Source organism: Sus scrofa, chromosome 14 (genome assembly GCF_000003025.6).
Source record: "Sus scrofa isolate TJ Tabasco breed Duroc chromosome 14, Sscrofa11.1, whole genome shotgun sequence".
Classification (NCBI taxonomy): Eukaryota; Metazoa; Chordata; class Mammalia; order Artiodactyla; family Suidae; genus Sus; species Sus scrofa.
This window is the reverse complement of record NC_010456.5, coordinates 41614561-41641907: the sequence shown is the minus strand read 5'-3', so window position 1 is coordinate 41641907 and position 27347 is coordinate 41614561. Positions and strand designations below refer to the sequence as shown.

Here is a 27347-nt window from a genome sequence, read left to right as displayed (position 1 = left end):
CAGTGACTGTGTTGTTAAACATTTGATTAACATCCCCCCTGCCCACAAAGTAGTGTTGCCTTTAAAAACAAAACAAAACAAACAAACAAAAAAACTGGCTGTTGAGTGCCAGGAGCTGGACTTATAACCTCACTGAAGTATGTATTTTTAGGGATTTAAATACCTGTACCTGACCCCCCAAGACTACACCAGAATCAGCTCCCTGAACTCCGTCCATTGTAAACACATCGAGGAGGAAGGAGAATCCAGGTAAATAACTTCCCAGGCAGCTCCCTCCTTTTTGCTGGTGGTTCATTTCAGCTACTCACAGTGGTCAGTTTCAGCAGCTTCAGGCTGCCTCTGGGCTTGTGGCTGTATTGTCAAGCGGGTGGCGATGTTTGTGCCATGGGGTCCCGAGCTCCCACTGTGGGCACTGACAGCTTAGACATCTGCAGCATCCTGTAGGGTGAACCCATCCTGCATCCTTTCATCCCCAAAAGAGGCAGGCCTCTCACGGAAATAGCACATCACACAGAGAGAATTAGGTTGGATCCTACAACGTCTTCCAGGGCCACAGGCTCACATTTTATGACCAAATTAGCCAAGCTAATGCCAGCAGTGACTTGTCGAGCTGGGAAGATGTGGGGAGGGCAGTGGTCTGCCCCATGAGAACATCAAAAGCTAGACTGGCTCTTTTTCAGGGAAGGTGTGTGTTTGTTGTTGTTGCTGTTGTTGTTGTTGCGGTTTTAAAATCAGATTCTGATTTGTTTTGTTTTGTTTTTTAAGTCAGATTCTGGGAGTTCCCTTCATGACTCAGTGGTTAATGAACTCAACTAGTATCCATGAGGATGTAGGTTCAGTCCCTGGCCTCACTCATTGGGTTAAGGATCCAGCGTTGCCGTGAGCTGTGGTGTAGGTCACAGACCTGGCTCCGATCCCACATTGCTGTGGCTGTGGTATAGGCCAGCAGCGGCCACTCTGATTTGACCCCTAGCCTGGGAATTCCATGTGCCTCGGGTGCCGCCCTAAAAAGCAAAAAAAATGAAAAATTGAAAAAAAATCAGATTCTTATTTAAATCTGGATTTCCCAGGCTGAGTTTGCTGGAATGTTCATTGGTGATTTGGGGGGATGGCAGGGAGGGAAAATTTTCCATCATCAAGTTAGTCTGGGAAACACTGGGTTAAATGAGATCCAATAAGCATCTTCACTGCAGGCCTTCTCAGAACATTTAATGAGCTGAAGTGCCTTGTGAATCTCTTAACAGGAGCAGTGAACTCATGTGGCCATGGGATCTTGATCGGTTCATTGTGGACTACGTGGCTTCTCCTTGCATGCCTGCATCTCTCTGTAGACTAAAGTTTGTTCTAGATTGATTTTGGAGGAATGCAGGGTATGTGTGACATTTGATTAGGACGGCTCTGAATAGGTAAACTTTATCTTTGGTTGGAGGGATGATAATTTTCAAAACCATACCTGCCTTCTAGAAACTTTTTTTTTTTTTTGCTTTTTAGGGCCGTCCTTGTAGCCTGTGGAGAGTCCCAGACTAGGGGTCTAATTGGAGCTGTAGCCACCAGCCTACACCACAGCCACAGCAACCTGGGATCTGAGCCATGTCTGCAACCTACACCAAAGCTCACGGCAGTGCCGGATCCTTAACCCACTGAGCGAGGCCAGGGATTGAACCCGAGTCCTCATGGATACTAGTTGGGTTCGTTACCACTGAGTCACAACAGGAACTCTGCCTTCTAGAAACCTGAGGGCCAATTGTGAGGGTCCTAGACCCCAGCCTTCATCCCACCTCTGGCTGCTTTATCTGCTTTGGTCCCTCACTTTGCTCACTTTTCCTTCCTTGAGTCCTTGGGAAACTTGTCCTTCTTGTATTTTTCTGGGCTGGAGCTCAGAGTTTAACTGGCGTTGGGTTCGTGAAGGTACATCATCACGGATATCATCGGGAAGGAGGAAGGCCTGGGCGTGGAGAATCTGAAGGGCTCAGGCATGATTGCTGGAGAGACCTCCCTGGATTACGACGAGATTGTCACCATCAGCCTGGTGAGTCCTCTCCTGTTTTCTTTTCTGTCTCACCTGTTTATTATAGAAACTTCAAAATAGTCACAGAAGTGAAGAGAATTGATAATGAGCCTATGTACCATCCCTGGCTCCAGCCATTGTCAGCCATTCCTGCGCCCCCAGCCCCTCTGCCCCTCTATTTGGGAATATTTTAAAGCAAACTCCCCACTTGCATCTTTCCATCTGTACGTACCTCTTTACCAGATAAAGGCTCCCACCTCATTTTGTTCTGTTTCTTTAACATAACCACAAATACTCTTACATCCAGCAATATCAACAATTCTCTAATGTCATCCGAACCCAATTTGGGTTCAATTTTAATAGTTACCTCAAAAAAATATTTTTCTAGTTGGTTGATTTGACTCAGGGGCTGAGTGGGGTGGGGCACGTGGCCCCGGGAAATGCAGGGGGGATCCTGTCTCCACAGGTGACCTGCCGAGCCCTGGGGATCGGGGCCTACCTGGTGAGGCTGGGCCAGCGAGTGATCCAGGTGGAGAATTCCCACATCATCCTGACAGGGGCCATGGCTCTCAACAAGGTGACCTCAGAGGGGCTTCTGGGGAGTGGACCTGTAGGGGCGGGGTGGAGTCATTTTAATTCTCAGAGTCTCCGGTGGGGATTTTTCTCACCATGAAACCACTTTCATCCCTACTGATGGAAGAGCTGTTTTTCCACTTTGCAGTTACGAGGGACTCTTATGAACAAAAAAAAAGAAAAAAGAAGTATTAGGCTTTTCTGGTAGAACTAATTCTCTGTATTACTGTAATTTAAAATTTTAATATTATTAAAATTGTTAATTATTCAATTATCACAGGATGTCGAATATAGTTCCCTGTGCTCTACAGTAGGATGTTATTGTTTATCCATTCTCTATGTAATAGTTTGCGTCTGCTAATCCCAAACTCCCAGTCCTTCCTTCCCCCACCTTCCCTCCCACTTGGCAGCCCCAAGTCTGTTCTCTGTGGCTGTGAGTCTGTGTCTGTTTCGTAGATAAGTGCATTTGTGTCATAGTTCAGATTCTGCATATAAGTGGTATCATATGTTTGTCTTTGACTTTATTTAGGATGATAATCTCTAGTCCACCTATGTTGCTGCAAATGGCATTATTTCATTCTTTTTTATGGCTGAATAATATGCTGTTATGTGTGTGTGTATATGCGTGTGCGTGTGTATACACACACACATAACACATCTTCTTTATCCATTCACCTGTTGATGGACATCTAGGTTGTTTCCATGCCTTGGCTATTGTGAATAGCGCTGCTGTGAACATAGGAGTGCACGTAGTTTTTTGAATTACAGTTTTGTCTGGATATATGCTAGCAGTGGGATTGCTGGATCATATGGCAACTCTGTTTTTAGATTTATTTATTTATTTATTTGCTTTTTGTAGCCACACCTGCAGCATATGGAGGCTCCCAGGCTAGGGGTCAAATGGGAGCTACAGCTGCCAGTGTATGCCACAGCCATAGCAATACAGGATCTGAGCCATGTCTGCGACCTACACCATAGCTCACAGCAACGCCAGATCCTTAACCCACTGAGGCCAGGGATCGAACCCGCAACCTCATGGTTCCTAGTTGGATTCGTTTCTGCTGCACCATGACGGGAGCTCCTATTTTTAGTTTTTTGAGGAACCTCTATACGGTTTTCCATAGTGGCTATACCAGTTTACATTCCTACCCACAGTGTAGATGGGCTGAGGGAGATGATTTCTAAACAGGTGGAAGGACCCCCAGGCCGGGCAGGACCTTGCTAACCATGCTGTGTCAAAGCAGGTCCTGGGCAGAGAGGTCTACACATCTAACAACCAGCTGGGCGGCGTGCAGATCATGCATTCCAATGGTGTGTCCCATGTCACTGTGCCGGACGACTTTGAGGGCGTTTGTACTATCCTGGAGTGGCTCTCCTATATGCCAAAGGTGCTGTGTCCACCCCCTGAAGCTTAGAGACTGGAAGATGATTATCAAGTTCACTTGCCAAGTGGTATGGGGGTGTGGGGAGCAAGGAACCCTGAAAATGTGGCTGGGGTTTAATTTTTCTTTACTCTTCCCTCCTTTCCTCTCTGGTACCCAGCTCTATACTAGCTATTCTTTGCTTTTTTTTTTTTTTTTTTTTTTTTTAATGCCGCTGTAAGAATGCTATCTATCAATCCTTTAGAAAGGTGGCATTGCTGCTCATCAAAAGAAGTAACACTGGGTAGCAGAGAATCCTCAAACCTTGCAATCAGGCTAGATTTGATTTCCAGCTTCCTCCTCAGTAGCAGTGAGACTTAAGGGCCATTTCTTAATCTTTCTGAGATTCGGTTTCCTCATCTGTGAAATGGAAGTGACAATAGCACCCACCCCAAGGTGTTATTTATTTATTTTTTTTAAGTTTTAGCTCTTTATTTATTTATGGGGTTTTTTAATTTTTATTTTGGCCCTACCTGTGGCATATGGAGATTTCCAGGCTAGGGGTCAAATCAGAGCCACACCTGTCTGCCTACACCACAGCTCACAGCAATGCTGGGTCCTTAACCCACTGATGGAGGCCAGGGATCAAATCCGCAACCTCTTGGTCCCTAGTCGGATTCGCTTCCGCTGCTCCGCAATGGGAACTCTAGTAGACAGGTTCTTAACCCCGTGAGCCACAGGGAACTCCCCAAGGTGTTATCATGATGGTTAAATAAATGAAGTGTCAGACCCAGTGCTGGCTGCGCCCTCATTAGATACTGCTCATAGTTACGATGATCAGCTAGTTCAAGTCGGTCTTCTACTGCACAACCAGGCATCATCGTAGTCAGAGGAGGGAAGGGCAGAGAACGGACCACGGGTATTACTGACAAGCATGGAGGACTGAACTGGAGACCTGGCTTTCTTTTCCAGGACAATCACAGCCCAGTCCCGATCATCACACCCACTGACCCCGTGGACAGAGAAATTGAATTCCAACCATCCCGATCGCCCTATGACCCCCGGTGGCTGCTTGCAGGAAGACCTCACCCAAGTAAGTACTGAAGGGCTTTGCCAGAGACCTGGGCTTGGGTTTCTTTGCAGCCTCTGGGATAAAGGAGCGTGGAAATAGAAGTATGATTCTCAGTGAGATATCCCAGAGGAGTTCTCTGAGTTCAAGTGCACAGGGGGTGGAGGAATGGAGATCTTTCTCCATGCTTTTCCCGAGCTATTACCCAAGAAGGGGGTGGAAACAGCCTCTGATTCCTGGAGCTGGATGGAGGTGAAGCATAGCGGAGGTGGTGGCCTCCCTCCCCACACTGCCCTGGGGTTACACGAAGCTCCAGGGCTGAAACATCAGGGTTTCAAAGAGTAGAATGCTCTCTCTTCCTCTCTTTTTGTTTCTCTTTGGCTAAGCCTCAGTAAGGTAATTCGCCACCAGTTTCCCCAGGACGAGCTACTTGGCCTCTTCTCCAACTGCATTTGCATACACACGTGTAAATGTGCACACACCTATCCAAACACATGTGTGCACCCACGTGCCTGCACACACACACCCTCTCTCTCCCTCTCAAAGGGACAGGTTTGCCCCGAGGTGTCTGATTATATCTTGAGCAACCAGGACCGAGCCGAAAGCTGAGCTGTGCCCCTGCCCCCTCACCACAATCCCAAGTCTAGAATTTCACACGTTGCCCTCTTTAGACAGCAGCCTCCCCCTCTAGCCGCGTGGGGCTGGGGACATGCCACCAGGATCATGCCAGACTCTGCCAGCAAAAAAAAGAAAAAAAAAGCCCCCTGACCTGCTTCTCCCTCTGCATTTCTCTTGGGTTTTCTCACCCATAAGCACTGGCTGAAATGCTGACTTTAGCTTGAGTGGAACTAGGAAAATCAACTATATGTTAATTAAAAAAAAAAAAAAAAAAAAAAAAGCATCAACAAACCGCCAGACTTAGGACTGAGGTTTTCTTTAGCTAGTCAGGCTGGCCCCAAGGCAGGCCCTGGGGTTGCGATGCTTTGTTCCCAGGTGCTCAGCCTCCCCCACCTGCAACCTGAGATCTCCCGTGCTATGGGCTCCTCAGTCATTTACACCGAGATGTGGATTCCAGGCACCATGTCCTCTCCAGGGGTGGCTGCAATTGACATCCTTCATTCTCTCTTTCTTGCTCTCACGCTCTGAAATTAGAGCCTTTCTTCCCAGTTAACTGGTTTTGAAGTTGCAGCCACCGGTCAGGGATGAGTTTTTCAGGGGCAGGTGGTCTCTTGTTGAAATCCTGCCTCCGGAAGTGTCCACCAGCTCCCTTTGCCTCTTGGGAAAAAAGACAGAGGCAGTGATGAGGATTTCCTTGAGTTTGGTGTGGAAGGGCATTGATGAGTTGGATGTTCTATATGGACTGAATTCCTGGCTTGGTGTGTTTTCTTTTTGCAGTCCTGGTTTTATATATGTGTGTGGCGGGGTGGGGGTGTGTGGAGTATTGGTATCTGTGTAGTTTTCTGGGCTGTCAAGGTCAGGCTGGCCTTAGGCTACAGGGCAGTCTGCCCCTCCAGGCAGACCCTGGGGGCCTGCATCAACGCAGCCCCTCCATGTGGGTTTCTGTTTTTTTTTTTTTTTGGCCAGTAATTTACATAATTAAAAAAATTTTATTGAACTGTAGTTGATTTACAATGTTGTGTTAATTTCTGCTGTACAGCAAAGTCATGCAGTTACATATCTCTATATATTTTCCATATTCTTTTCCAGTCACAGGATATTATCACAGAATCTAATTCCCTGTGCTACAGTAGGACCTTGTGGTTCATCCAGTCTGTGTATAATAGTTTGCATCTGCTAATCCCAAACCTTGAATCCTCCCCTCCCCCTTGGCAACACAAGTCTGTTCCTCTGTCTGTGAGTCTGTTTGGGCTTCTGCCTTTCTGCACACAGCTCTAAAGGGATCCTGGCAGAGTGGATTCTTCGACCAAGGCAGTTTCAAGGAAATCATGGCGCCCTGGGCCCAGACCGTGGTGACAGGACGAGCCAGGTAACTCTGAGGCTGGGGCAGGCATCACACATCTGACCTCCCTGGGGCCCTGGGACTCCCAGACACCAGGCCAGGGGTTCTTTCCTCCCACATGGCCCCTAGGGACACTTTCTTCCTGGCCCCAGGATTTTCTGCAAGAAAAGCCAATAGTGGGGGGTAGTTTTCTGGATGATGAACTGCTTCATAAAGTCTGGATTTGCTTGTGGCCTTAGAAGACATCTCAGGAGTTCCCGTCATGGCTCAGTGGTTAACAAATCCAACTAGGAACCATGAGGTTGCGGGTTCAATCCCTGGCCTCGCTCAGTGCGTTAAGGATCTGGCATTGCCGTGAGCTGTGGCATAGGTTGCAGACGCAGCTCGGATCCTGCGTTGCTGTGGCTGTGGTGTAAGCTGGCAGCTACAGCTCTGATTAGACCTCTAGCCTGGGAACCTCCATATGCTGTGGGTGTGGCCCTAGAAAAGAACAAAAAAAAAAAAAAAAAAAGAAGACATCTCAGCCAACTTCATGCTGGTAGCCAGGACCCTTGTCCCTGGGCCAGGACTTCCTAGCCAGGGAGGCCATGGACCTTTTGGGAATCAGAAGGTGGCCCTGATACTCTCTCCAGAAACTGTCAGACTGTCAGTGAATTCCATGTCATGGGGGCCATGGGCAGGAACCCCTGTTGTATATCATAGCCAGTGGAAGGCTTAAATGCTGAATATTTTCAAAGCTGACCTGCTCACTCCTCAGCAGCCTACCCCTCATCCTTCTGGATTGCTCCAGCTACACCAAAGCTCATCCTTCTGTGGAGCCCATCATAATTTACTACTCAGGTTCCTGGCACGATGTGGTTGCTGCAGGTCCAGGTTCTGTGGTTGAACCTGGGGTCAAGCCCAGCTCTGACACTCACCCTCTCAGAGTTTACATCCTCATCTGTAAAATGTGGTTAATAATTCTACCCCTCCAAAGAATGGTTCTGATGATGGGAGTGTAACATAGGATTTTCCCTTGTGACTCAGCCGGTCAAGAGCCCGGCATATCGGAGTTCCTGTCATGGCTCAGTGGTTAATGAACCTGACTAGTAACCATGAGGTTACAGGTTCAATCCCTGGCCTCGCTCAGTGGGTTAAGGATCCGGTGTTACCACGAGCTATGGTATCGGTTGCACACACAGCTCGGATCCAGCATTGCTGTGGCTGTGGTGAAGGCCAGCAGCTGTAGCTCTGATTAGAGCCCTAGCCTGGGAACCTCCATATGCCATGAGGTTACAGGTTCAATCCCTGGCCTTGTTCAGTGGGTTAAGGATCTGCCTTTGCTGTGAGCTGTGGCATTGGTCACAGATGCAGCTTGGATCTCACATGGCTACAGTGTTGTTAGGCTTGCAGCTCTAGCTCTGATTCGACCCCTAGCCTGACAACATCCATATGGCGCAGGTGTGGCCCTAAAAAGAAAAAAAAAAGAAGTGATAACATATGTTAGGCACCAAATATCATAAATGCTGCGCAAGTGGTAGTAGCTGCCATTACTGTCATTATTGTCGTTATTATTTCTCTCCCTGCAGTGACTCAGTATTAAAATACTAAGCCCAGTATTGGCACTTAGTTGCTTCTCCATGTTTTACTTTTTAAACCTGAGATGAAATCTACTCCTCCTTCCACGGGGAGGCTCTTTATTGGAAGACTGTTCTCCCCAAACCTGCCTCATACAACTGTCAGAAGTGTAAATGAGAGACATTCAGGGATGCGCAAGGACCAGGGCAACTGAGGGAAAGTGGTGATGGTTCCTGATGCCGTGGAACCCCCTTGGCGGGAGTTCCCCCAGGCTCAGCCTCCCTCTAGCCCTGCCGGATGGGACGTGGTGTCCAGACCCTCACCGTCCAAGGTGGTAGCTGCTGGCCACATGGGCCAACTCGAATTCCAATGAATGACAGTGAGAAAGCATGATGCACCTTCAGTTCCCTCAGCTGTCCCTGCCACATTTGAAGTGCTCGGTGGCCACGTGCAGCTCACAGCTGCCACTCCAGACAAGCGAGAATGTGACCATTGGCACCAGAAGTTCTAGTGGATGGCACCACTCCCGTCCCTGCACTGGCCTGACCCTTGCTGGAACCATGGCAGCTGTCTCCTGAATGAGGGCACCCGGAAACCTTTCCAGCCCTCCAGCTGTGAAGCTTTTTTCTGCTTTGGGGCTGCTGCTTTGCTTTCCAGTAGAATAACCTCCCCGACTGAAAACGGTACACTTCTCTGTAAGCCTGCCTCCCAGCCAGCAGTGCCCATATGCCCAGAGCACCTATAGCATATCAGCCAGGGCTGGGTGGGCCCACCTGACCCTGAATGTGCCTGGGGTGCCCGCTCACCTGTACCCCACCTTGCAGGCTAGGGGGGATCCCCGTCGGAGTGATCGCTGTGGAGACTCGGACAGTGGAGTGGCTGTGCCTGCAGACCCTGCCAACTTGGATTCTGAGGCCAAGGTTAGGAGCCAGGGAGCTGGGGCTGCTGTTTTCGTGGGTTCTTTCTAATTGAAGTATAATTGACCCACCATATTATATTTTTCTCTTTTTCATATACATTCATTTGTATTATTGTTTCGATTCCACAATGAGTGATATACTGCATTTGTCTTTCTCTGTCTGACTTATTTCAGCAAGTGTAATATTCTCCAGGTCCATCCACATTGCTGCAAATGGCACAATTTTATCCTTTTTTATGGCTGAGTAACACTCCATTGTATATAGGTACCACGTTTTCTTTATCCATTGTCTGTTGATGGACACTTGGGTTACTTCCTTATCTTGGCGGTCATAAATGGTGCTCCTATGAATATTGTACTGCATGTATCTTTTCAAATTAGTGTTTTTGTTTCATTCGTATGTATACCTAGGAGTGGAATTGCGGGGTCATCTGGTAGTTCTCTTTTCAGTTTTTTGAGAAACCTCCATACCCTTCCCTAGGGGCTGTACCAATTTGCATTCCTTCCAACAGCGTAGGAGGGCTCCTTTTTTTTCCACATTCTCCCCAACACTTGTTATTTGTAGACTTTTTGATGATGGCCCTTCTGGCAGATGTGAGGTGATGCCTCATTGTGGTTTTGCTGGGGCCGCCGTTGTAACCAGCTCAGCTGACAAGAGTGGGTCCTGGTGGTCGCATGTCTGTCCAGCTCAGAGACTCAGAGGAATCTTTGGCTCAGTGCCTGTTTCCCCACTCTCTCTGCCAGATGCATAATGTTCTGAACCATCTTCCTTCTTCCTCAGAGGACGAGAGGTCCTTGGGGATCCCCTGCCCTCCCCCATCACTGTCACTCTTTCTAGGGTGGGCCACAGCGCATCCTGGGAAGAGATCAGAAGTCAGGCGGCGGGGCCTAGGACCCCACTCAGTGTGGCCTCTACTGGCTTGGCACCTGTCAACAGGCAACAGGAAGCTCCCTGCTGCATGAGGGTCAAGCTGGGCCCTCCCTGTGAGCCCTGACTCTGGCATTGATGCCAATGCAGAGCACACTGCCTGCCCGCCAGGGTGCAATGTGAACAGCCGTCCTATGTCCCGGGGCTGCCCTTCCACAGAGGCATCTGATCCAGGCTGCTCTGTGTTCCAGATAATCCAGCAGGCGGGCCAGGTGTGGTTTCCAGACTCAGCCTACAAGACGGCCCAGGCCATCAGGGATTTCAGCCGGGAAAAGTTGCCCCTGATAATCTTTGCCAACTGGAGGGGGTTCTCCGGGGGCATGAAAGGTAAGCTGTCAGCACCCAGGACAGCTCCCCTGGGGTAGCAATCTTTTTTTCTCTGAATGGTCCCATCATCATCTTAGCTGAGTCCCCCCGCAACCCTGAAGACAGGAGCTGTTCAGGTAACACTACCCATTTTACAGATGTGAAGCTGAGGGTTCCTGGTATGACTGGCCTGAGGTCACACCAGGAGTGGCAGGGTAGGAAGAGGCAGCCCTGGGAAGCTGCCAAGTGACCTGGGCGGTCACCTCCCTACCTGCCCTCCTCAGGGGGCTCCCTGGAGCCTCAGTGACCTGACAGTCATGCAAGTGCTTTTTAAGCCACCAAGTGCATTTCAAGTTACAATGGCTGTCGCTGGGGTTTCGCAAAAAGAGCTGAACTAGGGGCGGGCAGACCTGCTCTGAATCCTTGCTGGCTGGTGACTGCTCTGAGCCTCGCTTTCCCTCCTCTGTGCGGGGGGTAAGAATAGGACCAACCGCCATGACTCAGCGGTAATGAACAAGACTAGTATCTATGAGGACTCGGGTTTGATCCCTGGCCTCACTTAGTGAGTTAAGGATCAAGCATGGCTATGAGCTGTGCTGTAGGTCACAGAAGTGGCTTGGATCTGGTGTTGCTGTGGCTGTGGTTTAGGCTGGCAGCTGTAGCTCCGATCTGACCCCTAGCCTGGGAGCTTCCATGCTGCAGGTGTAGCCCTAAGAAGACAAAAAAAAAAAAAAAAAATAGGACCAACCTCAGGGCCAAGGTGAGGATGCATTGAGCCTATCATTGACACGTGATGTTCACCCTCAGTGTGATTATCGTGGGTTTTATTATTAGTCTGTTGTTACCATGCAGGGTGCCCCGTACCTGGAGGGATGTGTCTTGGGGGAAAATAAGGACCCTCTGCCTGTGGGCAGGAGGGAAGGGACTGTGTTATTGTTGGGGAGGGTTCTGTGTGCAGAAATGGTGGGATGCATGGGAGCTTCTCAAGTCAGAGCTGGATGGAATCTTAGAGATCGCCCTCTGCTTCCCTTTATAGGTGGGAATGCTGAGACCCAGGCAGGGAGAGGGACCTGTCCAAGGTCACATAGACACTTAGGGAGTGATCTGTGCCTAAGGGGGGCCTGCCTCCCAGCCCAGTGGAAGTTTTCCATGGCGCCGTGCAGCCTCCCACCTGACCACGCTCTCCCAGAGCCCCCAGGACAGCAAAGGCTGCAGACCTTGCATGTGGACAAGGGCTGGGACCTGAAGTCATCTCACTGGTTGTTGGCCGACTTGCTTTTCAGACATGTATGACCAGGTGCTGAAGTTTGGAGCCTACATCGTGGATGGCTTCCGGCAGTACAAACAGCCCATCCTGATCTACATCCCACCCTACGGAGAGCTCCGGGGAGGCTCCTGGGCAGTCATGGACACCAGCATTAACCCGCTGTGCATAGAAATATATGCAGACAAAGAGAGCAGGTGGGTGTGCCATCCCCAACCTGGCTTAGCCTTTCCTTGTTCTCACTCCCAGTCCTGAAGCCCCATCATCTTTGAGCCACTGGCTGGGGATGGCAGGGCTGTTCTGAGCTTCCAAAGGGATAGAGAGCTCTCAGTTTTACGAATCTGAAACTAACATCTGGGGTGCAGTTGGATTTTCTCAGTAGCATTAGTGGCTAAAGCCCAGAAGTGGGGAAGGAATTGTTGTTCTTTCATAACTTACACTCACTTGCTTCCCAAGGAGGTTTATAATCAACTAAGGGAAGACCAAAAGCACCTGAGCTTCCTGGCAGCCAGGATGAAAAAGGGAAATATGACCAGTCTTAGTAGACTGAGTTTCTCTCTCAGCTATCCTGGAGAAGCTGTGTTTTGTTCAGTTTTATAATCCAGGGCCTCATCCAGTGTCTGACTCCTAGTGGATGCTTGGGAAATATGGGCCAAACAAATGACTGGATGAATACTCAGTTGAGAGGGCACCGGTTCTTCAGGGCAGAGAAACCTTCTTGACACTTTTTTAAAAAATTTATTTTATTGGGAGTTTCCACCATAGTATAGCGGAAATGAATCCAACTAGGAACCATGAGGTTGCAGGTTCGATCCCTGGCCTCACTCAGTGGGTTAAGGATCATCTGGTGTTGCCATGAGCTGTGGTGTAGGTTGCAGACGTGGCTCAGATTCTGCATTGCTATAGTTGTAGCGTAGGCCAGCAGCTACAGCTCCGATTGGACCCCTAGTCTGGGAACCTTCATATGCCATGGGTGTGGTCCTAAAAAGCAAAAAAAAAAAAAATTATTTTATCGAAATATAGTCGATTTACAATATTGTGTTAGTTTTAGTTGTACAGCAAAGTGATTCAAATATATATAGATAGATAGATAGATAGATAGTCTTTTTTTTTTTTTTTTTTTTTTTTTTTTTTGCTTTTTAGGCCCATACCTGTGGCATATGGAATTCCCTGGCTAGGTATCAAATTGGAGCTGCAGCTGCCAGCCTACACCACAGCCACAGCAATACCAGATCTGAGCTGTGTCTGTGACCTACACCACAGCTCATGGCAATGCTGGATCCTTAACCCACTGAGTGAGACCAGGGATCGAACCTGCAACCTCATGGATACTAGTCGGGTTTGTTTCTGCTGAGCCCTGACGGGAATTCCTATGTTCTTTTTCATATTCTTTTTTATCTTCTTTTACATTATGGTTTATCAGAGGATACTTAATATAGTTCCGTGTGCTATACAGTGAGACCTTGTTGTTTATCCAATCTATATATAATAGTTTGTATCTGCTAATTACAAACTCCCAATTCATCCTTCCCCGCCCCATCCCCCCTGGCAACCACAAGTCTGTCCTCTGCATCTGTGAGTCTGCTTCGGTTTTGTAGATAAATTCACTTGTGTCATATTTTAGATCCCACATATAAGTGATATCATATGGTTATTTGTCTTTATCTGACTTGCTTCACTTAGTATTAAATCTCTAAGTCCATCCCTGTTGCTGCACGTGGCATAATTTCATTCTTTTTGTGGTTGATTAACATCCCATTGCATATATGTACCACATCTTCTTTATCCATTCATCTGTCAATGGACTTTTTGATAAATGGACATTTGTTCCCACGTCTTGGCCATTGTAAATAGGTTTTTTTGCTTGTTTTCTGTTTTTGTTTTTGTTTTGTTTTGTTTGTTTGTTTTTTAAGTAGGAATTCATCCCAGGAACTCTTACAGAAAGGATAATGGCAGTAATACTGCAACTCGGTTTTTGAGTGTCTTCAAAATGAAGACTGTGCTACATGCTGGGCAGGATGGAAAGGCCTCAAGAGTAGATCTGCCCACAGTACAGATAGTCACCTTCTTCCTGTGTCTACTTCCTTATTCACTCATTAATTTGATGAATATTTATTGAGGACCTACTCTGTCTCAGGTGCTATGTTAGGTAGGCCTTGTGATATGGTGCAGATGAGCCAAACTTGTCCTGCCTTCAGTGCCCCTAGACCCTCACGGGGGGGCTGCTGAGGTCAGCCCTCCAGGAAGACTCAGGACAAGAAGCAGCCTTGAGTGGAGTCATTAACTTTTCACTCTGGCCACCAGGAAGCTCAGAACTACATACAGTATTCTTCAGGGCTTCTAAGCTGTCAAAAGAAAAGGAGATAGGGAGAGACTGAGGGGTGAGAGGGTTGGAAATGAGAGGGCCGCTCATACCTTGGACTCCTCCTTGTGCCTTTGCTTGCTGAAAGGAGATGAGAAACAGTACCCTGGCTCTGGGAGAGCAGAGATCAGGAAAGTCAGAAAGGACTGTGGCTGAGGAACTGGAGGGTTATGCTGTTCTAGAGAGAGTCAGACCCTCTTGGAACTGAATGGGCTGTCCAGAGTTCAGAAAATTTAAAGTTGGTTCAGTATATGTGGAATCTAAAAAAATACAACACACTGGCGAATATACAAAAAAAGAAGCAGACACTCAGATATAGAGGACAAACTTGTGGTTACCAGTGGGGAGACAGGGAAGAGGCAGTCTGGGCTGGAGGGTGGAAGGCATAAACTATTATGTGTAGGAAGCTCAAGGATGTATGGTATGACACAGGGAACATAACCAATATTTTGTAATAACGATAAATGGAGAGGAACCTTTAAAAATTATACTTTAAAAATCACTACAATGGAAATTCCCATTGTGGCTCAGCAGGTTACAAACCCAACTAAGATCCATGAGGATGCAGGTTCAATCCCTGGCCTCACTCAGTGGGTTAAGAATCTGACGTTGCCGCAAGCGTCGTTGGAGGTTGAAGATGTAGATCAGATCCCATGTTGCTGTGGCTGTGGTGTAGGCTGGCAGCTGTAGCTCTGGTTTAATCTCTAGCCTGGGAACTTCCCTATGTCGCAGTGTGGCTCTTAAGAGGAAAAAAAACATGATGTATACTTTAAATATCTTATAATTTTAGGAGTTTCTGTTGTGGCTCAGTGGTAATGAACCTGACTCGTATGCATGAAGATGAGGGTTGGATCCCTGGCCCCACTCAATGGGTTGAGGACCTGGCGTTGCCATGAGCTGTGGTGTAGGTTACAGATGTGGCTCAGATCTGGTGTTGCTGTGGCTCTGGTGTAAGCTGGCAGCTTCAGCTCTGATTTGACCCTTGGCCTGGGGAACTTCCATATGCCACAGGTGTGGCCCTAAAACAAACAAACAAACAAAAAAAAAAAAAACTTGCAATTTTATTTGTCAGTTAAACCTCATTAAAGCTGAAAAAAAATTTTTCATTAAAAGTTGGTTCAGTCTCTCATTGTATGGCTATAGAATCAGATGACCAGAGAGGGGAAGTAACCTGTCCAAGGTCACACAGTGAGTCAATGAGAGAGTAGAGAACCGCCTCGAGATTTCCTGGCTGTCTTGCCTCCATCCCCATATGCCCTGGCTGTACCTCACATACCATTCCCCACCCCCCGCTGTTGCTTTTTTCAGGGCAAGTATTCTGGAGCCAGAGGGAACAGTGGAGATTAAATTCCGGAAGAAAGATCTGGTAAAGACCATGAGAAGAATTGACCCAATTTACAAGAAGCTCGTGGAACAGCTAGGTGAGTGGGTCTGAAATGCATCACCCCTTAGAGGTCAACTGAGTCACAGCCCGCTCCATTGCTGGTGGTTTCTAGTATGTCAGAAATAAAGTGAAGACCCATCAAAATGTAGCCACAGACATTGTGAGATATTTTATTTTAGTCTAGTTTAGTTTATTTTTTGTCCTTTGTCCTTTTAGGGCTGCACCTGTGGCATATGGAGGTTCCCAGGCTAGGGGTCCAATCGGAGATGTAGCCTCCAGCCTGTGCCAGATCTGAGCAACGCCAGATCTGAGCCACATCTGCAACCTACACCACAGCTCATGGCAATGCTGGATCCCTAACCCACTGAGCGAGGCCAGGGATCAAACCCACAACCTCGTGGTTCCTGGTCAGATTCGTTTCCGCTGCGCCATTGTGAGATATTTTAAATGTTCATATATAGCATATCAACCTCTTTAACATTTAAAAATAAACACATGGAGTTCCTATCATGGCTCAGGGGAAACGAATCTGATTAGTATCCATGGGGATCAGGTTCAATCCCTGGCCTTGCTCAGTGGGTCAAGGATCTGGCATGGCCGTGAGCTGTGGTAAAGGATGCAGATGTGGCTTGGATCTGGCATTGCTGTGGCTGTGGCATAGGCCAGCACTACAGCTCCAATTTGACCCCTACCCTGGGAACCTCCATATGCCACGGGTTGCAGCCCTAAAAAGACAAAAATAAAAATAAAAAATATTAAAAAAATACACAATGCCTTAGCGAATGTATTTCTCAGCACACAAAAGATATAACAATTGAAGTATTTCAGGCCAGTAGCGAACATCAGAATTTTGGTAGCAAAATACCCCTTTAGAATTTTCCATTGAACCTATGTCATCAATTTTGTTTGAATGATAGCTTGGTTTCACTTGTAACTTTGGGTATAATTCTCTTTACAAGTCCATGTTAGGTGGCAATGTCTTTATAATGGTACAGCTTACAAGATTGATGGTGATGATGGGTATAGAATTTCTTTGGTTTGGTATCAGGGTATTGCTGATATCACCGAGCGAGTTGGGGAGTGTTTCCTCCTATTTTCTGAGTTTGAATTGGCATTATTTCTTTAAATCTGTGATAGGGAGTTTCTAACTAAAAGTAATTTTTTCTAACTAGAAATTCAGCTTCTTTATTATATATAGGACTGTTCAGTTTAATTTGTTTCCTCTTGGGTAAGCTTTCATAGTTTGTGTATTTAAAGAAATTTGTCTGTTTCATCTAAATTATTGAATTGGAACAGACCTGTTTATAATATTCCCTTATTAGATTTTACAATCTGTATACTAAAAATGGTAACTGAGGAGTACCTATTGTGGCTCAGTGGGTTAAGAACCTGAGTAGTATCCATGAGGAAGTGGGTTCAATCCCTGGCCTCACTTAGCAGGTTAAGGATCTGGCATTGCCGCAAGTTGAGGCATAGGTTGTAGATGTGGCTAGGATCTGGTGTTGCTGTGGCTGTGGCGAAGGCCGGCAGCTGCAGCTCAGATTTGATCCCTGGCAGGTGTGGGCCTAGAAAAAAAAAAAAAAATGTGACTGATAGTCTCCTGCAGCACAATGGGTCAAATAAAAGGGGAAGCTTTTTTTTTTTTTTCATTTTTTAGTTTATTGAAGTGTAGTTGATGTAAAAGACACATTTAAAGTCGCATGTCAGATGCTGTCTTGCAATTCTGGGTGCATTTCTGAGACTGCATGAGCGACTTGATGTGGGGGCACTCTCAGGCCTGTCTTTGCAAGCGGTGGTTTGCACTCCTGCCCTCAGGATCGTCAGAGCTCTCCAACAAGGACCGAAAGGAGCTGGAAGGCCAGCTGAAGGCCCGGGAGGACCTGCTGCTGCCCATGTACCACCAGGTGGCGGTGCATTTCGCGGACCTCCACGACAAGCCCGGCAGGATGCTGGAGAAGGGCGCCATCTGTGTAAGAGCCTGCCACCATGGGGTCAGTGTGAATGGCCCATCCTGCAGTCAACACACACAGGATATTTGGGCTCAGGCCTTTGGGATGTGTCTAATGCCACATGTTAGAGTCACCTGGGGAGCTTTAAAAACATCCTAGTGCCCAGGTGTCTCCCTGGACCACTTAAATCAGAATTTCCAGGGATGGGAGGTAGGCCGTAGGTATTTTTTTCAAATCTCCAAGAGATTCCAATAGGCAGCCAAGTTTGAGGGCTGCCAGTCTCAGCTCTGTGTGTGTTTATAACTGCTGGGGCCCAGACTTGTGAACCATTGTTTCCACCCTGCATTCACCCACAACTGCCCATCACAACCCTGCCCTATTGCTCTGTCCCCAAGAGGACCTCTCATCGTCAGCTACTACCCCTGTGGCCCATGCTCCTTCCTCCTTAGCCTAAGCCCTCCATGCCTCTGGTAAGCCTCGGTTCTGTGTCTGGAGATGGATGTGGGCACCAGCTTTGTACCCAGGAGAGGCAGCCTAGAGACCTGGCTGCCCCCTGCCTCTGCTGCCTCCCTGAGCCTCAGCTTCCTGGACTATAAAATGGGAATAGCTGCAGAGCCTTGCCCAGCGCAGGGCCCCACCCCGGGGCAACTTCCAGAGTCTCCCTCCATCCTTTCCGGGGTCTCAGGCCTGGGGCTTGTCTGCAGGATATCCTGGATTGGAAGACTACCCGCACCTTCCTGTACTGGCGCCTACGCCGCCTGCTGCTGGAGGACCAGGTTAAGCAGGAGATCCTGCAGGCCTGCAGCGATCTCAGCCACGTGCATGTCCAGTCCATGCTGCGCCGCTGGTTTGTGGAGACGGAGGGGGCTGTCAAGGTGGGCCTGGGGCAGAGATGGGCCGGCGGGCAGGAGCCGAGGGGAGCCAAGGGTGAGCCCGCCCGCCCAGCAGTGGGGGTCCCTCCCAGCCGCAGCCTCTGTCCCCTCCCCAGGCCTACCTGTGGGACAACAACCAGACGGTGGTGCAGTGGCTGGAGAAGCACTGGCAGGTGGGGGAGGGACTGCGCTCCACCATCCGAGAGAACATCAAATACTTGAAGCGAGACTCCGCCCTCAAGACCATCAGAGGGTGAGTGGCTGCCCGCGCCCCCTCCCCCCCCCGGACTTGTCTGCGACGATTGGAACCAGAATTGTCTCTAGCCACCTGAGCCCAGAGCGGCCACTCCAGTCCAGCACTCCTCAACCCAGCCCCCCAGCAAAGAGGCCGTAGCTCCCCTGGGCACGTCGTTTCTGGGCACAGAGTGCTAGGGACACTCTAAGGAGGGTGTGCTATGACTTAAATATTTTTTTGGACTCTATTGGGGACTGGTCCAAGTCACAGCTAGAGGGTGTTTGGTTAGCGAAGCCACATTCCCAACTCCTACATCTTAGGCTGCTAGCTCCCACTCTGTATCCACCTTCTGGAAGGTTTGCCCCTGTGATCCCAGCGGGTAGGTAGCAGAGCCCCTGGGACCCGTTCGGGGGATGAAGCTGAGGTTTAGGGGAAGTGGCCTGTCTCAGGTGACACAGATTATGACCAGGAGGGCCACTGTTGCCGCTTGCGGTTGTTCTCATTCCCTCTCGCCCCACGGGACTGTTGTCCCCATGGTGAGAGCACAGCGGGAAGCGGGTCAGGAGCGCAGAGTGGCACGGGGGTGGCCCTACACAGGGATTGGGGCTGCCGTCGGGCCCACTGAACTCAGTGGCAGGAATGATCTTGCCCTTCTCTCTCCACCCCTGCAGCCTGGTTCAAGATAACCCCGACGTGGCCACAGACTCCCTGATATATGTAAGCCAGTTTATCAGCCCAGCCGAGCGTGCCCAGGTCATTCACCTCTTGTCCACCATGGACGGCCCGGCCTCCACCTGACCTTGGTCCTGCCAGGTCACTCGCAAGACCACAGGCAAGAGAAACCACACTGATCTGCTGGCAGCAGGCCCTCCCCAAGTCTTCAGGGTTTGCTTTTTCAAATCCATGGCCATTGCTGCAAGGCTGCAAACCCCCAACTCTCGCTCGTTTCAATAAAAGGCTCAGGAGCGCCCGCTTCCAAACAGAAATCGCCTCCTCTCCATGGTTGGGTTTTTGTTTTATCTCTTAAGACATTTTTGCTACATCGCTGAATCCAATTGAACCCAAACACTCCAGTTTCCATCCACTTTCTGGTGCCTGCCGTGCGGGATCCAGATGTTCTTTCAGGCTCATTTTGTATCAGATCATAGAATCTCATTTTTTTTTACTCTGAGACCAGCTCTTGACTTAAGCGTCTTGTAGATTTCAGCAAACTAACAAGGAAAGAAATAGAGACAAGATAAGAGAAAAAGTGATTTTTCTGATGATGCTTATTTGGATCTTCATGAATCACTCAGGAAAGTGTATGAATGATTTTTTTTTTTATTGAGAGTGTAAAATGGTGTTTTGTCCCCAACGTGGCCCTTAGTGAACCCCTAGGAATGTCCCATTAGCAGTCCAGTCTTCACTCTCTCAGCAGAGAATTGTGCAGTCCTAGGATCGGGGCATTGGGGGACTGCTTTTACGTGGTTCACAGCCTCTGCCTGCCTCTGCCTTCCGAGAAGAAGAGGATGAGCCCTCCCCTGGCGTGTGCCCTCCTGCCTGGGCTGGGAGGCCAGAGAACAGAGGGGAAGCCTCCTCCAAACTCACAGCCCAGCTTGCTCACCAGTGTCAGCATTGTGACTGCCGTCACCTGCCTTGAAGAGCCCCGCCAAGTCACCCTTGCTCTTTCACCTCTTGCCTTGATGTCTGCAATGGGATCTGGCCCCAAGGGGCAGAGCTATTGGTTCCCGAGGACTGGACCACAAGGACAATGGTGATTCACTCAAAGGGGGCTTGGTGACGTGTCCGCCAGCACCCAGCTTTCAGGGCCACATGGCAGCATCAGGATCTGCAATCCTCCTGGCCCCATCCATCTGCCCCTGGGTGCCTGTGCTGCCGTGATGCCCACATTGTCTGAGTATACCAGCCATTACACCTGGCCACCCTGGAAGCCAGCAAGGTTGCCCCAAGGGAGCCGCTTTAAGCTGAGATACTGGTAGGATGTCTGAGGCCATCAGCCAATAACAAGCCTGGCCAGTGAAGATGATGTGGGGCCCATGAGGGGTGGGAAAAAGAGAAATTAGCCATCATCCCATCCTGAGGCTGGTGGGGGTGGAAAGGAATCCCTCCCCCTTTGGGAACTGAATGCTTTCTGTGTGTGGGAGGTCCCACTGATTTGGGAGGCACGATAAACCAATGATAGCTGCTATCCAGGGAATGTGTAGAATAAATTGTTTTTTGAAGGAAGGTCTTTGGCCTTGGCTTTTTGTCTGGACCAGAAAAGGCAGGCCACTTCTCTGTGTGATTCCCCAGTGCTTGCCATCCTCCTGCAGCCACTGAGACCCCGTGCAAGCCCCCACCTCAGGGGGATGAAGCCCTGATGTACGTTTCCATCCTAAAGTCCCCCAGTGGACCACATTGTCTTTGCAGCTTCATTTCAAACATGGGCACAAGCTGCTGTCTGCTGGCTGGCAATGCTGAGTTCATGTGAACAGACCTTCCCTAACGTCATCCATGCTTCTCCCTCAAGAGACTGAGCACAGCCACCCGCAGGGAAAGAAGAAAGAGTCAGACCACTGCGTGTGGATGGAGGCCTGGGTACGCAGCCCGGATCCAAACTGAATGCTCAGGGTGATGGCTAAGGGCAACCTGTAGTGCCCTGACCTCATCCTGTGCAATCCTATGAGCCTTTGAGGTGGATGCTGCAATTCTTTGCCTTTTTTTTTTTTTCTTTATAGGGCCGCACCCGTGGCATATGGAGGTTCCCAGGCTAGGGGTCTAATCAGAACTGTAGCTGCTGGCCTACACCACAGCCACAGCAACACCAGGTCCAAGCCACATCTGTGACCTACACCACAGCTCACGGCAATGCCGGATCCTTAACCCAGTGAGCGAGGCCAGGGATTGAACCCGCAACCTCATGGTTCCTAGTTGAATTCATTTCCGCTGTGCTACGACGGGAACTCCGGATGCTGAAATTCTAGCCTCAGTTTTATAAACCCTGGCTCAGAGGTGAACAGACTTGTCCGAGGTCGTGCAGCTGGTAAGAGGTGGGGCCAGGCTGACCCAGACCCAGTCCCACTGTGGGGTTTTTTTTTATGATTTTTTGTTTTATTTTGGCTTAGTTTTTGGTTTTTGTCTTTTTAGGGCCACACCCAGAGCATATGGAAGTTCCCAGGCTAGGAGTTGAATCTGAACTGCGACTGCCAGCCTACACCACAGACACAGCAACGCAAGATCCGAGCTGCATCTGTAACCTGTGCCATAGCTCATGGCAACACCGGATCCTTAACCCACTGGGTGAGGTCAGGGATCAACCTTGCATACTCAAGGATACTAATTGGATTCTTAACCCATTGAGCCACAACAGAAACTCCCTACCATGATTTATGCATTCCCATAAATCCTTTTTGAGGGTTTACAGTATGAAATGTGAAAACTGTGGCTCAGCCAGTTAAGGACCCGACGTTGTCTCTGTGAGGATGCGGGTTCGTCCCGGCCTCTCTCAGTGGCTTAAGGGTCCAGCATTGCCACAAGCTGCAGCATAGGTTGCAGATGCGGCTTGGATCCATATGTAGGCTGCAGCTACAGCTCCAGTTCAACCCATGGCCTTGGAACTTCCATGTGCCTCAGGTGGGCCATAAAAAAGAAAAATGAAAGAAAAGCAGAAAAAACAGTCTCCATTCTTCCCTAGCTGTTCTGTCAATGTCACCATTTAGATCCTCATTAAGAACCTTGAGTATCTGTGCCAGTCCTCACTCTGGAGCAAGCTGCCCTCTCTCCTTCCACTAAAATCTCTGCCTCCCTGGACTGGCAGATTCAGGAGCCCCCGCAAACCACTCAGATGAACACCATGTCCTTGCACGAACGTCAGGCTTGTCGGCATCATGCAACGTGAGGTCCTGCCAAACTTGCACCCCCTTCCCCCCTCCCCACCCCTGATTCATCCCAACTTCTTCTGCCCCTTTCTTTGGCCTCCTCACTTAATTCCCTTCCTTGGCTCCAAAAATTGGCCTTTTATTCCAGGGCCATTTTTCCTGGCATTTTATTATGAAAATCTTCCAAATCCCAGAAAGTTGAATTCTTACGGCGAACACCCAGTCAGTCACTCACCATTTGATGCTCCCATTGTTTTCCTGATTGTACTTGCTTTCCCGCCCGTCTGTCCATCTAGCCATCCCTTTCTCTGTCTATCCATCTCATTTCGACACATTTCAGAATACATTGCAGACCTTCATGCACTGTTCTGGGGTTTTGCATTTCAAAACCAGGTGATTTTGGAGTTCCCAGTGTGGCTCAGCAGGTAACGAATCTGACTAATATCCGTGAGGATGTGGATACAGGTTGGATCTCTGGCCTCGCTCGGTGGGTTCAGGATCCAGCATTGCTGCGAGCTGCAGTGTAGGTCACAGATGCAGCTTGGATCTGGCATTGCTGTGGCTGGGCTATATGCCAACAGCTGCAGCTCTGATTTGACCCCTGGCCTGGGAATTTCCACATGCCGTGGGTGTGCCCCCCCCAAAAAAAGGCAAAAAAAATCAGCACTCCAAATCAGCTTTTTTCTCTTAGTCCTTCCTGAGTTTTTCTATGGTCAAGGGTACATGGAGAATAGCAGAGCTGTGTTGAGATGAAGCATCAAGCTGTGTGGCTAGTGAGGGCACCTCCAGCCTCACCATGCCCATTACCCCAGTCAAGTATTTTTTATATCAGCTATTTACTGAGCACATACTATGTGCCCCACACTTTGTCGGGCACAGCCGTAAGCAAGCACTCCTACCCTTGGGAGCTAACATCTGGGGTCCCCAACAGGTAGAAATTCCAAGTGGTTAATTGTAAGAGGACCTTAAGGGTCATGACTAGTTAAAGCAGCATCAACCCACAAATGCTTAGGGTCTGTTGTATTTTTTGTGTCTTGTGTCCTTCAGAGATAGGTCCACACTTCAAGGTCACTGTAATAGGAACACAATAGAGAAGGGATTTAGGATCACCCACACAGACCACAAAAAAGGATCCCTGGATGAACCCCATGTTCAGGAAAGGCTGCCTCCCTATGGCTCCCACTGGCCCAAGCAGTGTGGGCAAACTCAGCCTCTTCTGGGTATTGCTCATGCAGCTGATAGGCCAAGCCCCACCAAGGCTCTCTGCCAATAGTCTACCATCTGTAAAGCATCCTCTTTCCAAGATGCCCCTTTGCTACTCCAGGTGCCCCTGGGGCAAATTTCCCACCACGTATGCCAGTCCCAGCTCCTCCCTCCCTCTTATTGAGTCTGTCATCACACTGAACTGTCATCTACAGGTGAGCACAGACTGTTTCTCCTACCAGGAACACTCTTCCTCCCTGGCCATTGCTGGGATGACTCCTATTCAACCCTCAAAACCCAACTCAAATGGTGCCATCTCTGGGCAGACATCCCTGACTCTCCGGGATGGTAGGTTGGTAGTTCTTCCCCTCACCCTCTCTGGTAGGTTGGGAGTTCTTCCTCTGTGGTTCCATAGCCCCTGTGCTCCCCTTTTTGTGCAATATATGTGAAACATGGATCTGTAAGTGAAATGTATACCTGGGGATTCCTAGATCCCTTTGGCTGGTGAGTTGAGGATGGATTTTGGAGAGCAGCATACTGGTAGAGAGATGGTCCCATTCTGGAAGGTGAGGTAAGAGCCCAATTCTAGTGATGTTCTGTGTCCCATGCTACTACCCTGCCACAGGTGGCATATCTCCAAGTGGCGTCATGTGCAGGAAACAGGCCAAGACACTAGAAGAAATATATTTTATTTTTTATTTTAGTAAAATATACCCAACATCCAATTTGCCATTTTAACCATTTTGGAGGATAGAGTTCAGAATGGACTGAGTACATTCCCATTATTGTACAACAACCATCTCTATCCATCCTCACTTGCATCACCTCAAACTGAAACTCTGTCCCCTTAAACACTAACTCCCCAGTCCCCCATCCTCAGCCCCTGGCAACTCATGCCTGCATTCTGTCTCTGTGGGTTTGGCTCTTCTAGGGCTCTCATGTAAGTGGAATCATACAGCATTTGTCTTTTTGTGATGGCTTATTTCACTTAGTATGATATCCTCAAGGTTCATCTGTGTTGTAGCAGGGGTCAGAATTTCCTTCCTTTTTGTGGCTTAGTCATATTCCATTGGGTGAATAGACTGCATTTTTTTTTTTTTTTTTTTTTGCTTTTTAGGGCCACACCCATGGCATATAGAGGTACCCAGGCTAGGGGTCGAATCGGAACTGTAGCCCCCAGCCTACACCAGAGCCACAGCAATGTGGGATCCGAGTCACGTCTGTGACTTACACCAGAGCCCACAGCAATGCCGGATCCTTAACCCACTGAGCAAGGGCAGGGATCGAACCTGCAACCTCATGGTTCCTAGTCAGATTCGTTTCCGCTGAGCCACGATGGGAACTCCAACTGCATTTTGTGGATCCATCATCCACTGATGGACGCTTGAGTTGCTTCTACATTTTGCCTACTGTGAACAGTGCTGCTCTGAACATGGATGTCAAGTATCTGTTCGAGTCCCTGCTCTCACTTCTTTCGTTTGGGCGGATGCCCAGAGGGGCCATTGCCGCATCACATGACAATTCTGTGTTTTAAGGTTTTGAGGGACATTCAGTATTTCCTTTGGGCTGCGCCATTTTGGCATTCCCCACCATCAGTGCACAAGGGTTCTGTTTTCACATCCTCATTAGTGGGTGTATTCTGTGCATTTGCTTTCTGTGTAATTTTTTTCCTATAGAAGTCATGCTGTTGTGTGGAGCCCAAAGTCATTTTTAACTCAAAAGACATTAAACCTTTTTACTTGCATCCCTCACACATTGTGGATGGGATGTCAGACCCCACCAGCGAACCTTTAAATTCCCAATTCCTCTGCCTCCCACTTGCGCCGCCCACTCAGCTGACCTGTCCTGGTGGCCCAGCCTCCCTTCCTTCCGCCAGTGAAGTTTCCCGTGTTTCAGCTGTGAGTTTGGTCTTTATCTTGCTACCCCTGGACTCAGGGCTGTGACTCTGGAGAGTCAAGTCCCAGCGTCCGTATCCAGAGGAGGAACAGCTTTGGAACAACCGGTATCATCCAGAGGCACCACCTGACTCAATCTTTTCTTTGTTCCTAAACCTCCACCAGTGGCCCTTCAGGAGCAAACTCTACACCAGGCAGCATGGTGCTAGGAGATCCGCAGACCCGGGTTAAATCCCAGCTGCGGAACCTCAGAGCTTTCGCTCCTTTTTATTTTCATCTTCTTTATTTATTTTCTTGGCTGCACCCGTGGCATGTTCCTGGGCCAGGGATGGAACCTGCACCACAGCAGCAACTGAATCCCTGCAGTGACAATGCTGGATCCTTAACCCACTGTGTCACAAGAGAGCTCCTTTTTAAACCAGCAAGCAGATAGCATCCGCTGAGCACTCTGAGACGACCATTGATGGCAAAGCAGAACGTCGTTGGAATCCCGTCTCTATCCCTTGCTCGTCACAGGTAAGCCTCTCTGCCCTTTAAGTTTTCTCTTCTTTAAGACAGGGATGTGTTTGTTTTCTATGGCTGCTGTAACAATTAGCAAACACTTAATGGCTTTAAAACAGCATGGATGTTTTTTCGTACAGTTCTGCAGGTCAGACGTCCAAAATGGGTCTCGCTGGGCTAAAATCAGGATGCTGGCAGGACTGTGGTCCTTCTAGAAGCTCTAAGGAGAATCTGCTTTCTTGCCTTTTCCGGCTTTCATAAGCTTCATTCCATCTTCAGAGCTAACACTGACTTCCTCTTTTACGTCTGAGGAGGCTGTGATTATATTGAGCCCACCTGGATAATCCAGGACCTCTCCCTATTTTAAGGGTAGTGGTTTAACGACTTTAATTCCCTTGCATGTAACAAAGTCACAGGTGCTAGGTATTGGGATAGGGTCACCTTTGGGAGCCATCAGTCTGCTTGCCACAGGCGAGGACAGCTTTACATCATGGAGAGTAGGAGGAAAAAATAAGATAATTTATGCCATGGTGCTTGCAGCGTGGCGCAAGCTGGCAGTGTTGCTCTTTTTGTTGTTAGACGGCACGTGATATCTCATGGAGGGGGACAAAAGCTGATCACGATCTGAGCCTTGGTTTTCCCATCTGGGAAATGGGAGCATGCCACTGCTGGAGGGTGGTTGTGCTGTTTCAGGGAGATGATGCAGGGTGTGTGTTTACACCCACGATGCAGGCAGCACGTGCTCACAGGGTGGCAGTGAGGAAGTTTCTCCTGTGAATGGGCCAACTGCAGAGAGACCCTCATAAGGGGTCTCATTCTTCTGGTCTGTCCTCCATGCTTTCTTCCCGTCAGTGTTCCCTGCACGGGGCGGGGGGGGGTGGGCGGCACTCTGGCTGTGACTGACTGGGGCTCTTGCCCAGAGTCCGGGACCCTGTGACCTTGGCATTTTTGCCTTGACTCTTGCATACCTGGCCCCACTTGCCTGTGGTAAGGAATGGATGTCAGACTTAAGAAAGGGGTCTCCATCCTCCCCCCCAGAAATGGAATTCATGTTGTGGCTCAGTGAGTTAAGAACCTGACTAGTATCCATGAGGATATAGGTTCAATCCCTGGCCTCGCTCAGTGGGTTAAAGATCTGGCCATT

At 48.9% G+C, this 27347-nt stretch overlaps 1 protein-coding gene across 1 annotated transcript in view; it reads left to right on the top strand.

Moving 5' to 3' along the window:
* The window catches only part of ACACB (acetyl-CoA carboxylase beta), a 118343-nt gene extending 98009 nt beyond the window's left edge, over positions 1-20334 (top strand). Inside the window, 15 exon segments of the mRNA NM_001206399.1 lie at positions 152-249; positions 1909-2029; positions 2475-2585; positions 3826-3969; positions 4915-5035; positions 6902-6998; positions 9353-9402; positions 9405-9448; positions 10567-10702; positions 11965-12142; positions 15616-15728; positions 17507-17661; positions 18345-18515; positions 18629-18765; positions 19419-20334. Coding sequence (NP_001193328.1) covers positions 152-249; positions 1909-2029; positions 2475-2585; positions 3826-3969; positions 4915-5035; positions 6902-6998; positions 9353-9402; positions 9405-9448; positions 10567-10702; positions 11965-12142; positions 15616-15728; positions 17507-17661; positions 18345-18515; positions 18629-18765; positions 19419-19545 — 1803 coding nt within the window. The 3' untranslated portion in view covers positions 19546-20334.